We start from the raw sequence: 14,547 nt of genomic DNA on the forward strand, positions 1-14,547 counted from the left end.
AAAGAAAGCTATGGTATAATTAATTAAATAAAAAAAAAAAAATGCGATTGTATTTAATCTTTAAATCAAGACTGGTTATTTTACTTTTTCATAAAATATAGCTCTAGCAGCTAGCTATATACCTTACTATAACTCATAGGAAGGGTTGAACTTAGTGAATATAACATGCGCGTGTTGTGTATTACACAGAGTATAGTTTAGTGGCCACTGTCGATAATTTAATTGATGATACAAAATTGTTGATTTAAGCTTGATAAATGGAAATATATGTAATGGGGCAGAGATGGATAGTATTGATGACTATATTACAGGTAATTAGTTTATTTATTTTTTGTATGAACATAAAGTACAAATCCAATATTTTAATTTTAAAATTCTAAAAAATTCATAAAATAATATTGACGTTTGAATCTACATTAATTTGCCTATATAATATACACTTAATTTTACCTTAATGGTTTTTAAGTTTTTGTTTACTACAGTTTCCGATTAAAGAATTATATAAGAAATGGATATAATATACAAACAATACATTTCAAACAAACGTCTATCTCTCAAGTGTTGAAACAATTTTAGTTCTAATGATAATTATTTACTCTATAAGTACCTGCATAATTAAAATTCAGCATTTATTGTTAAGAAAAATTGACTAAATTGAATAAATTATACATATTAAAGATAAAATATTTTAAATATTATCTACTTGGATGGTATTTCTAAGTAAATGTTAATATTTATCGTTATGTTATATTATGTTCTCAAAAATCAAAGTTACTTTTTATATACTATAAAGCTATAAATATTTTAATAATATTTTAATTATACTAAATTATAATATAATATTTTCAAATTTCAATATATTATCACGTTTAGTGTTTGTAACAGAAAGTCGCTATACGCAAATCTGTGTCTATTTGACATCAAAGATGGGCAAGTTAATAAAAATAATGAACTCTAATTAAATTTAATTAAGTGAAAACAAGATCTTTAAGTAAGATTTTAATAATAAATTTGACTAGCTGAGTTCAAAGTTAAGATGAAAAATAAAATATTAATATAACTTATTTTAAGTAAAATTAATCTACTTATAAGTTTATTACATAAAAAGTAATATGATATGTATATAATATATAATAAATATTAATTATATATATTATAATTTAATAAGAAACATAACAGAAAAAACCGTTTTATAACTATAATAGTAGAATTAGATTATTTTTATTTAAGACCTTGTATATAGTAAAATCTAGGACTCGGGTGTTTATGAAATTTTATATTTTTTCTATTTATCCAATTTAATGCTAACCTGAATATAAATTTAATTCATGTTATACTGAATCAAATAATACTATTTTTTTTATTTTTTTTTTTTTTTTTTATATTGAACTTTATAAGCCCGGCGACTAGGGTCATTAGCTGTTGTAGGGATTATGAACTGTGGTAGGGGTAAGGTTGATACGGTAGGTTGTTTTTTACGATTGTTATGGTTGATAGCAAACACATGTATGTGTGGCAAGGTTTTTAACCACTATGAACCCGAGTGGTCACCCATCCGGGAGCTAATAGCTGTGGCTGTTACTTATTCTCAGTTGCATTCCGCGACTGGTAGCAGCCAACGCGCCACGCCAAGCCACAATATTATTTTTATTTTGCATATTTTTGCATAATTTATTGTTTCATATTTTGGGATTTTAAAAATAAAAAAGCATATTTCCGTACATTAAAAAAAAAAAAACAATATAACTAATGAACTACACAATTAATTTTACAATTATTGTTTGTTTGTATAATTGTATAGGTGGTAACTACAGTCTACAATTTATCAAGTATTAACGTAAAATATAAATGTTTATTATCGATTTATCGTGTTTGTTCGGAATTACAGTACTTTATTGGACAAGGTCTAAGATAACATCAGTTGATGTAGAACGAAGCTTTTCATGTTACAAAAATTTACTTAACGATAATAGACGCAGTTACAAATTTGAATAAATTAATAAAAAACTATAGTAGCACAGTATAACGCTAATTACTAATAATGGTAATACCTAATTTATAAATAATAATATAAATTAAAGTAAATAAAATGCTATATAAATTTAAAAAATATATTTAAAATAAATAATAAAAATTTTTGTGCATATTTAGGCATTTTTATTGGTTAAAAATGCATATTTTATAATTTTTAGCGCATATTTCGTAATTTTTAGTGCATAAATGCATACATATTATAGTAATTTTAAGTACATAAACATTCGAGCCCTAGACTAATATCAGTATAGAAAATCATTAAACCCAAAAAATTACAAGAACATTTTTAATTTCAACTTGAACTATTTTTAAATTAACTGAAACAAAAATTAAGTTATTTCAAAAGCAGTAAATCAAACTAGTAAAATTATTAAGTACACTAGAAAATTACTTATAGCTTGTTAAGTTAAAAAGTAGAAAAATAAATGTTTTGCTTTTACTAATAAATAAATAAATTGGGTAAAACACGTTTGCGTACGTTCGTTATCGGCGATACCTTTTTTAGGTACACGATTGCGTACGATTTTACCTGATTTTTAACTAAACGATTGCGTATGAAATTTTAAGCGCTGTTGCCAATTTTCATACCGGTATATATGACCAGGGTTGGGATTTTATAGCATTTGTATATTTCTTATGAGATGCTTAAAAAATAGCAGAGTAAACTAAAAATGTGTTTCATGATACAGAGAAGTCAAATTAAACATTTTATTTTTCTAAAATCTGTCTTATATTTGAAATTATATTTTTGTCAATCGAATTATCAAGTAAATTGTAAATCCTTAGATTAAGTAAATAGGTCGATTACGCTGATGCAACGTCGTAACGTCGTACAATTACAGAGATAATATTATATAGATATTTCTAAACCAGAGCGATTATACAATCGGTTAATAATGGGAAAAAAAGACTTAAACAGAATCCAAAGCACCATAAAGGATTATGATGAGTATAAAAAAATCCATAAAAATGTAACTCAATATTTAAAAGTAGTAGGCTATAGATGTCAAGGAATCGAAATTTAATCTTACTTATTTATTAATTACTTTTTTACCATTAACTTTTTTTATTAATTATTTTAGAACTTTAAATTTATTCAATATTTTTTATATTATTATTATTTTATATTATATTATTTATTAATACGATGAAAAAATTAAAATTGACAACGTTGCATACAATTTCATACGCAATCGTGTTTATTTATTTTTTCTTAAGGGTACTTTTAACCCATCTACAAACATACGCAATCGTGTTGCCAAAAAGGACAAACGTACGCAATCGTGTTCTACCCAATAAATTCCTGTCTTTGTACAATATAATATTTATCTCATCTGCAGGTGATAACGTTAACGACATTAACAGCGAAGTCAATTACTTCAGCCGGAATCACTAATTACCGTCAAGTCAAAGTTCACGGCAGAGCTTTGGACTATCGCGGTGATCAACAGCAAGTGCAAACACAGATACCCACGAATAGAACATTTATCGGGACAAATCAACCCAAAATCCAAAAAAACGCAGATAATCGCAAACCGTCATTGGCCGTCAGTGCTTCTGTCCAACGAATTCAACAACAACAATACAACAGTACGATATCATACTTAGACTGGACGCCGGTTGTGCAGCACAAAGAATTACTGGAAACTGTTATGCCATCTACGGTAAATGATCGACAAGATTATCAGCAGCAGCAGCGACAGCTACGTCAACCGGACGCAATTGTCACATTCGTGACGTATCCGCCGCCGACGATGACCATGCACCACAACAATAAGCTGCTTCTGAAAAATCACGTTCAACATTACGACGACGAAAAAGATAGTTTCCAGAATATTAATCACTACCAGAACGTAAACGCCAGTGATTTACCCGAAATTAATAACAACAAACGTCATAATGTTACGCACATCATCACTGATACTTATGGAGCAGTTGACAAACATCGTAAAAATACGGAATTTGAATTTCATGGCGAAATGCAAAAGAACAAGCCTGGTCATCAAAATAATTACAACAATGGGGTGAACGCGGCCAAAAAACAAAATAAACATTCCATTCAACGAGTGTACAACGCAAACGTAATAAATACAGAGCGACAGCCTCAAAATAACGATTCGGTTTTCGAGCGTAAGCTCCATCATAATGCAGCTCACCAACTCGCGAACAATGATGGTGTGCTACAATCGGACAACGCAAATAATAAGCACAATTATCAGATTGTCAACATAAGAACACACAATCAAAAACATAGAGAAAATCAACATACTTATAATTTTCTCAAGAATGGATCAAAAAGTGACGTTTTTCGCGATTATCCAAATAACATTACCACTGCTGTCGCGGATATGATGGCATCAATCGAACACGAAAACGGTCACGCTGAAGTATACAATATGTATAACTCGGACGCAATCGACATGGCTAACGAACAACATCTAAATAATTACAACGATAATATCGAAGATGGAAATAATGACTTTTATCGTGATAATGATGACTATGACCCACAGCAAAACGTATATGCAAACGCGATAGTTGATGAATGGGGAAATAGCGCTCATCGAGAAATCGTCAACACAGACTCAAAAGCCCAAGAACACAATGATAATAGAAAATTTGAAAATTTGAAATTTGACCGAGGCGCACCTGAGCAGCAAGTGAACAACAGTCAGTACGTAAATATGAACGAAACGGCTGCAAGATTGGAAGTGAACAACGTAACAACGTATAAACAGCGTAGTAAAAACGACGAGCGAAAAAAAATCGAACACCAACGACGTCGAAAAATATCAGACAACAGAAATGCCGAAATAAATCCAACGATTCTGACGACGGCTTCGCCTCAACAATTACGACGCGAAATTCCATCGTTGGCTCAGACTCGCCGACCCGCTACCGACGATGAAATAAGTAGTCGGGTACTGTACGATAGTCAAAACGTTTTCGGACGAAAATATGTAAGTGTATAGTGCAATTAAGTTAAGACGACGACCTAACTTGATGACATAACATGTTAAATGCATGAAAGAGAAGACAAAAATAGTTTATTAACTGCTAGTCATCTTCTTATCTCGGTCGCATTATACTGTATATTATTATGTATATTATTAATTATTTTAATGCGTGCAATGTTGACAAAAAGGACTATCTCACATATTATATTATATTTATTATACACTATATTATTACGTTGTTACCGCTCTGTCCACCAAACAACTGAATTTGGCGGATACGTAAACTATCTGTAGATACGTAAACCACGATATCGTATTTATTAACTTTATTACTAAACATTAAGATAAACGACAACAGGAATTCGAGGCCCCTAAACCCATAGGTAAACTATTTTTTTAATTATCGAACATTTTATTTCGGGACGGCACTGAACGGCAACGTCGCTCTAAAAATCGTTTTCAATCGTTTGATTATAAGGTACAAAATATTGTTTCTTTGATCTGCCGCAATCATTCTCAATCATGTTATCAAAAAGATTTAACGTTTTCAATCGTACTCGTTATATTAATTATAGATACATTGAAACAAATAAAATTAATTTTGTTCGAAACGTTTTGGGGACGGAGAAAGGACTGTGTAAAGCTTGGTTTTCATTGAAAAACTAACTATAACTTAAAAAATACGAAGTTATTTATTCTAAAAAGATATTATTTTATTGGGTTTTTTTTTTTTTAGAATCACGACGATCATGCACATATCATAACACAAAGTGATAAACAACCAACGGTAACATCCACTGTAAGAGCTCCCGTTGTGAGAGAAAACAATAATAATAACAAATCGACCGAAGAAGAACTGAAACAGCCCGAGCAAGGCAGTTACGGTTTTAAATACACCGTATTGGACGAGAAAGTGGGGATGGATTTCGGCCAATGGGAACATCGCGAGTCCGGTCGTACCGGTACTGTTACAGGACTATACCGGGTTCGGTTACCAGACGGCCGAATACAAACTGTCAAATACATTGCTGGCCCGACTACCGGTTACAGAGCATCCGTTACTTACGAGGGCGTCTAACGTCATCCGACTGCGGTCCTACTGCCATTTGTCGAATGGAACGACTCAAAAAACGCCAAAACAAGAGCACCTGACTAAAATTATTACTTACTTATATTTTATAACTATGATTTTAATTTATTGAGGAAATTACCTTCATAATTTATTTTTAAGGATAATATGCTAAATTTGTTATCGATATAATTATATTAATTTCAAAACGAAATCCTGGTTTAGCAATGTGACGAAAAAATATATGCACAGTGGACCTTTAAGGTATGGGTGCATGACACCTTATTAGTTAAAATAAAATAAATGCATTTAACTATGTAAAACTTGGATTGTCCTACTTTTAACTATTAGCATTACGCGACTAAAATATACTTAAATTATATGCGAAAAAAGTATGAGAATCTGTGATTTAGATTTATATGTGACAAAAAAATACTTCCAGCTCAATTTTATTTTTGAAATTACATTTTCTATAGGTTTGTTTAAAAATGGATTTTTATTTTTATTCAGTGACTAAAATATTTTTCAAATTAAACATAGTTTGAAAAAAAAATTTACAGTACATTATAGTAATTACTAGAATTCATATTTTAAAGGGAAATTAACTAGTTTACCAAGTAATTTAAATAGAAGTGGTTGGTAAGTGAAGGAATTAGTGACTGGAAGCACTTGTCTGAAAAGTTATCTGAACATGAACGAACTTCTGCTCATAATCAGACAATAAAAATTTGGATGGAACTAAAAATACGAATTTCGACTTTAAATACTATAGATAAACAACATCTGAGTCAAATTGAAAAAGAGAAAAAATATTGGCGGGATGATGTACTTGTAAGAATTTTAGCTGGTATTCATTTCTTAACAAAATACAACGATGCATTTCGAGGACCATCTGATGTTATTTATACTGAATATAAGGGCAAATTTCTCGGTTACATCGAAACATTAGCTAAGTTTGATTCTGTAATAATAGAGCACGTTAAACGAATTAAATGTAAATAAGCCCACAATCATTATCTCAGTCATGATATTGAAGATCAACATATAAAATTGATTGCGAATAAAATACAAAATAAAATAGTAGCGGTCATACATAACTCAAAATATTATTTGATCATGGTGGACTGGGCGATTGTAAACTCCACCAGAATACAGGCTAAGATAAAAAGGGAATTATCCGTTTCGGCCAAAATGTGAAACAACCTATTCTGACGATTCCGCTATCACCCGTTTCCACCACTTCAAAAAATGTTCAATTCCCGTTTTCACCAATCTATCTGTTATGGTAAAATTATTATAATATATTCCATATTTATTATTGGTGTATTATTCCTATTATTTTTAAGTTATATTTAAGTTTTAACTTGAGATAATTATACATGGTTTATATATAATATGACAACATTGCATTTGACAAATATATTATACTCAAATAAAAATACATAATATTTTTGTGATACATAGTTTTAATATAAATATAGAAATAAAAATAATAATAAAAGTCATAATATTCTGTAGTAATTTATTTAGCATAATTAAATGCAACATACTTCACGTACGAATAACGCAATATTAGTTTATTTTTAAAATCACTTATAGCTTTACTAGTTCTAGCACATTTTAAAAAAATAGATTTATTTTTTGGTGTACTCGGAACATTTAAATTGGCGCTATTTATTTTAATGTAAGTATCCGTCTGGATATTTTCAACCAAAATTTTTAAAAATATGATTATATTTTGGTGCGATTTACAAAACTGTTGGTTAGTGTGTATAAAATGATTCATAATTGTTTGTTATGTATTTAAACTTTCTGTCATACATGCCCATATTTTTGGAGGAAATTTTTTTTTCACTAAAAATTTGGAAAATGTTACCCTATGGGCATGTATGATAGTAACTTTAAGTCAACTACAAACAATTTTAAATTATTTCATTTACACTTAAACCAACAGTTTTATAAATCACATCAAAATATAAATATATTTTTAAAAATGTTGCTTGAAAATATCCAAACAAATTTAACAAAATATTATGACTTTTTAATTATTTTAATTATTATATATTTTATATTAAAACTAGATATTACAAAATATTATGTATTTTTTATTTAATATAAATAATACTCCAATTAATATGCAATACATTGTAATAATTTTACCATAGCAGGTAGATTAGCGGAAACAAGAATCAAACCTTTTTTTTAAAGTGGCGTTACGGACGATGGCGGAAACGGTACATGCCCGATAAAAAGGTAATAAAAGGTCTAATGTAAACTCCGCCATTCTTTTTTTCTTACCTGTAATGGGTATATGTAAACTCCTCCAGTTTTTTTTTTTTTTGTTTAGCTGCTCAGTGCTCACATTGCTTTGTGCTTACTCACATTAAATACGTTGAGATCTATTGCGATGATATAAATGGAGTCAAGCACGTATACAAAATACAATTTTGGGTGGGGGGGGGGGGTTACAAAATACAATAGTAATACAAATTATACCGCAAAATAATAAAACAATTTTTTCCTCGTTACTCATTATTTTTTAATATGACAATTAATATGCTAAGTATCCAAATTTTATGTATATCATTTGTTCAGAAATAAGTTTATAAGAACAATTATAATAATAAATAATAATAAATAAAACTTTAAACATTTATTTTATTAGTACCTATGCACATAAAATTACATAAGTGTATTATACTATTCACTATTAAGTATCTAGATAGAAGAAAAAAATTAAACAATTTATATATAATACACTAAAAAATTACAAATTAAAGTATAAAATCCCATTTTCGTGGTAACTTAGCAAATATCGATAATTTCTACTACATTTAAATCAAAATTTCAGTATATGTTTAGTAGGTAGTGCCAATCCAGTAATTCTAATTTCTCTTATATTATTTCGTTTGAACCCCCCCCCCCCTGTAAACGTGCCTGAATGGAGTAATACAGGACTTAGAATATTTACAAATTGTATCACATCATTTTAGTTTACAAACATGACCTAATTATAAATTTTTGCATTATTAGGTATAAAGATTATTTATTACGATTTTTTTACCATGATTTAAATATTTAATGTGAACAATATTATAATTTTTTTTTAATAATATATTAAATTTATACTACTACTTGATTTTCTTCACTGGGGGAGTTTACATGAACCTAATTTTACACGTTTTTTTTTTTCTAGCAGAGTTTACAATAAAAAAAAATACTTGTGGCGGTGTTTACATGCGCCCAATAGACTGTACACCAGATATTAGTCACTAAGAGTAGGTATCATTGATAATTAGGGTCGTAGATATGGATACCGATAACGAGCTAAGTGATCCAACAATTAAAGAAATGTTTATGGGGTTCATTAATGTTAATTCTACGACAGGATTACATCTGACAAACGTTCTATTAGAAAAACTAAAAGACAACAAAATTGTTATAAATAACTGTCGAGGCCAAGGCTTCGATAATGGCACTAATATGAAAGGCCAATAATCAAGGTGTTCAAGCACGAATAAAAAATTTTAATTCCAGGGCATATTTTACCACATGTGCAGCACACAATTTAAATTTACTACTGGGAGACTTGACAATAACCTCAACTAAAGCTGTTTCATTTTTTTGGGTGATTCAGAGATTATATTGTTTGCTTTCGTCCTCTACTATCCAATGGGACATTTTTTAAAAATATTATAATTTATATACTTTAAAACAATTGTCAGAAACTCGTTTGGAGTGTAAAGTTAATAGTGTAAAAGCTTTGCACTTTCAGTTACCAAGTGTAATTAAAGCTTTGGAAAAAATGGCTATACAACCAACGATCCAAAAACAAGAAGTGAAGCTCATTCTTTAGTTATAAATTAATTAAATAGCTATGAATTTGTGTTAATTTTAGTGATCTGGTATGAAATTCTATCAGAAGTCAATGTTTTAAGTAAGAGCTTGCAAAGCATAAACATGCATCTGGATTTATCCGCTAATTTTCTAAATGGACTATTAACATTTTTTGAACAATATCGTACTAGAGGATTTGATTCTGTTAAAATAACAGCCAACACAATTTCAGAGGACTTGGATATCGAGATAGAATTTTAAAAAACTCGTAAAAGAGTCAAAAAGGTCATATTTCAGTTACGAAGGACCTGACGATTTAATTGAAGATGCTGAACGTATGTTCAAATATTATTTTTTTCTTTTAATTATTGACCAAGCAATTAATAATTCAATGAATGAACAATTTCATCAATTTAAAATGTTTAATAATAATTTCGGATTTTTGTATAAAATTGAGCAGTTAAAACATATGAATAATGAAGATTTAATGATACTCTGTCTGACAGTGATTCTAAGGATATTGATGGGGTTGAATAATACGAAGAATTAATCATTTTGAGGAATATTATTATTTATTCATGATACTAATACGGCGTTACAAATTTTATCATTGTTGAAAAAAATTATGGATTCATTTCCAAATACTTGTACCACCTTAAAAATTATCTTAACAATTTCTGTAACATCAGCCACTGTTGAAAGAAGTTTTTCAAAACTGAAAATAATGAAAAACTATTCGAGAAATACCATTTCGCAAGATAAGATGTCAAACTTAGCACTGATTCCAATTGAAAATAAAATATTAGAGTCTCTCGATTACAACGATATTATTGAAATATTAGCTTCACAAAGTTTTATAAATAAATTTTTTTAATATTTATAATGATCTATGACTATTGTTGATTGTTTTAATGATGTCTTACAAAAAAAAAAAAGAATATTAATTAATAAACTTGACAATTTGTTATTTTAGTAGCTTATGTTTGTTTAATATCTTCTATAGTATCTAAAGACAAATACATTTTATTTGATTACGTATGTATAAGAAAATACAATTATAAAACGTATATTATAAATTTTTAGTTTTTAAGTTTAATTTCATTGTTTAACTTTTTACATTACATAAATAAAATAAAACAATTAATTACCACTATAAAATTCTTATAAATAATTTAATTTTGTAAAAGAGTTAATTCATAGGTCATAATTTCATCAATATTTTTGGGGAATACCCTAGGCGCCATTCTTATATGAAAGAGCCTCGAGGTACATTTCACCCAAGACCTCGCGAAATCTAGCGCCGGTCCTGTAGCTAGGTGGCACATAACTACATAAGTTAAGTTATTGATCATAAACCCAAATAATCACAACTAAAGAGTAAAAATTCTGTGTAGAGGGGATTTATAATTCCAACGAAACATTAATGCAACAATATAATAATAAAATTAATATTTCTTAGTAAGATCTCTAAAAAAAAAAAAAAATAAACTGAGTTACCTAGATACTGATTTTAAATTACACGTTCCGAAATATGGATGCAATATAGATTCACAAACGCGTAGTTTCCTGAATAACGTAATATTCTTAACGCGACGTATGAAACGCGCGTGTACAATACGCACCCATGTGAAACGGGCCTAACTTTTATTCCCATCTATTAGTAAAAATAAAGCTATGCCATTAATTACTAAGTACCTAATACCTACCGTAAGCGTACATACCTATTACGATTTATACTTCATTAATTTAGATTGTTGAGTGATGTACTGCTATGGCTCGTAAGAACCTATATTGGAGGATTGCTGAGACCTCTTGACCTCGAAGCCGCCACTGATTCCGCCGGTCAAGTTGTTCATTAAATTACAATTTTATTATTTGATTTTTGGGTCAAAAAGTCTCGTCTACACAGTAAATATTTCTAACCTTTAAAATATTTTACCGTGTAGACGGGGACGTAAGTATTACTATACTCTTCAAACAACTGATATTCATAATTTATTGTTACTCTTACTCTAAAACTTAATGGTAATAGCAGCGTTATCTAGCGGCATATTATTAAACTATTCAACATCCACATTCCATGCCAAAAAACAAAGTGCTCGTCAACGCTGTTTGCTTATATTGCTAGGTAAAGGTAATTAGGTAACGTTGTCGTCTATGATTTGTATCTAATATTACAATTTTATTAATTTTAAATTTATTATCATTTTTATAATATTACATAGCTACTAGTAGAAACACTTACTATTTACTAGTGTTATAATTTAATGTCAAATACTTAATTTCCATGTCATCATAAAAACGAAAACTATCATTGTGGAGAAAACAAGTGTACACACGATCTTATTTATACAGGCCAGACAAGTCTATAATTTACTGAATTTACTTTACTTAATGAAAATTTATATTATCACTAAATCCTATAATTCCATTTAATGAAGTGTTCTGTAACACTGATACGCTGTTATATTAGTTTAATCAGTTACCTACCTACCTATTTTAGCGTATTATACTTTCAATGTTTCAAACATAATAAAATAAATTTGCCATGATTCACAATTATTACAAACCAATAAATAATAACTCTAAAACATTTTCAATCGTGTTAATTTTTATATTCTTCTATGCACTAGTGTGCAATGTTTATAAATTCATAACATAACGCCTACAACGAATTATGTAGGTATTAAGTACCAAGCAATATCGGGAAATTATTTTTAAAATCAAGAAATATATGAGAAACTATTTTATATCGTGGTTATCACAGAACACGGTTGTAACTTAAGTCATAACCGTATTTAGATCTGTTAAATATTGACTTGACTAAAGTCTATACCTAGTTGATTAGTCTATAGATGGATATTAATAGCGGTATTCGTACTACAATTTAAATTTGAATCAAAATTAAAGATTCACCTATTTCGATGAGCGTCTTGACAAAGCATCTATGTGGGCGCGGGAGGTGGGAATCCCGGCGATCTGGGTCGAACAATACTTTTCTTAAAAAATTGATTTATGGAATTTTCTTCACTTTTTTATTTGAATACTTCTCTAGTACTTAGTATCTTAAATAAGAATCAATGTTCATGTGCTGTAAATTTCCTTTTATTCGTTTTTGCATATTTAGACACTATTTTCACGAGAATCTTAAGGATAAAATATTCTTTTTTCTACACTTCAATAATGAATGTTTAAATTTTAAAGCAATTGGTATTTCTAACGTTGCAATGCTAGGATGAATCTAGCTCAAAAAAGTAAGAAAATGAATGAATCGTTTGAAAAATAGTAAAAGCGAGAATTTGATGTATCAAAATTTTTTTTTTTTTTTATTAAAATACTAAATAACCTAACCCAACCAACACCAACAGGGATAAAATACTAATTTGAAAACTCATAATTTTAAAAATTACTGATTATTATTGGCTCAATTTAGTTTCTTATTGATCTTACATCTATAATTAAGACCATACCTTCAATGATTATAGTTTTATCGTGTAATTTTGTACAATAAGTTTTACTATTAATAATAAGTTTTTGTAATTCTAAAACTAATTTTATTTACCAAAATACAGTCACAAAATTTAAAATACATTTTCACACTAAATATTATTATACATTTTTCATTTTTTCATTTTACTATACTAAGTCTTATCGAGTATATTACATGTACAATGAATTTTAATAATGATAATAGTTTAATTAATTCATAATATATTCATTTTATTTACCAAAATACAGTCACAAAATTAAAAATATATTTTCTTAAGTTAAAAAAAAAAAACAAATTAATCACACAAAATATCTTTATAACTTTTAACTTATAATTTGTGAATCTACTAATTTGTGTTCTTCAGACATTTTTGAATTATTTAAAAACTTAATAGTAGCAAAAATTTTGAAACGAATATATAAATTAAGCAAGAATGTTCTGTCAAAAAGATTGCAAGGATGATTTAATCGGACATTTGATAAACAATCCTTCATTTGAGTCCCAACATTATCTTCAATTGAAACTACAGGAAAACTAAGTTCAAAGATATAATCTAATTTCACAATATAATCTTGAAAATTGTCTTGGTATGATAATAATTCACTGCAAGTTGAGTTGACAGAATAAGAATGAAACTTATAGAACTGTACTAAAAAAGACTGGTCTAATGATTTTTGACAGTAAGCATAATTAATACAAATTTCACAAATGTGTTTCTCTAAACATTTATTCATTAAATATCCACATATATATGGCAAACTATTTCTCTCTGGTATTTTTAAATGTCTATAATCTACTGTACCAATAATAAATGGAGAAAATTTAAAAAGATTTTGTTTTTGAGGATGTGTTACATTAAAAATATTATTAGATAAAGGTTGGTCATTCATTTCACATATAATTTGATCAAAGTCTTTTGAGCAAGTTGTTCTAGGAAAATATTGAAAATAATCTTGGTAAAATAAATTTTTGAATGTTCTAACAAATTGTATAGAAGTAGGTTTAAATTCATTACCATTATGTTTTTTTACTTTATCAAACCAATTATCCAGAAAATCTATATTCAGCCAATGAGTACGCAAAGTATATTCTTTATTAGTAATTGGCTTAAGAGTTTCCCATAACATAATTAAACCACTTATTGAAACCAACCATCCATT

At 28.3% G+C, this 14,547-nt stretch overlaps 1 protein-coding gene across 1 annotated transcript; it reads left to right on the forward strand.

The window, feature by feature from the left end:
* The first annotated feature begins 217 nt into the window (after nt 1-217).
* Nucleotides 218-6,135, forward strand: LOC112597244 (putative uncharacterized protein DDB_G0282499). Its single transcript, XM_025343209.1, has 3 exons — nt 218-311; nt 3,375-4,994; nt 5,728-6,135. The coding sequence occupies exons 1-3, from the start codon at nt 258-260 to the stop codon at nt 6,067-6,069; spliced, it is 2,016 nt and encodes a 671-aa protein (XP_025198994.1). The 5' UTR covers nt 218-257; the 3' UTR covers nt 6,070-6,135.
* Nucleotides 6,136-14,547: the final 8,412 nt, after the last annotated feature.

This window comes from Melanaphis sacchari, unplaced genomic scaffold (assembly GCF_002803265.2).
Source record: "Melanaphis sacchari strain LSU unplaced genomic scaffold, SCAv2.0 Contig395_pilon_pilon, whole genome shotgun sequence".
Lineage (NCBI taxonomy): Eukaryota > Metazoa > Arthropoda > Insecta > Hemiptera > Aphididae > Melanaphis > Melanaphis sacchari.

Coding starts and splice junctions, on each gene's coding strand:
- LOC112597244 (XM_025343209.1), top strand. CDS start 258: ATGGAAATATATGTAATGGGGCAGAGATGGATAGTATTGATGACTATA. Junction 312..3,374: donor TATTGATGACTATATTACAG/GTAATTAGTTTA, acceptor TCTCATCTGCAG/GTGATAACGTTAACGACATT. Junction 4,995..5,727: donor ACGTTTTCGGACGAAAATAT/GTAAGTGTATAG, acceptor TTTTTTTTTTAG/AATCACGACGATCATGCACA.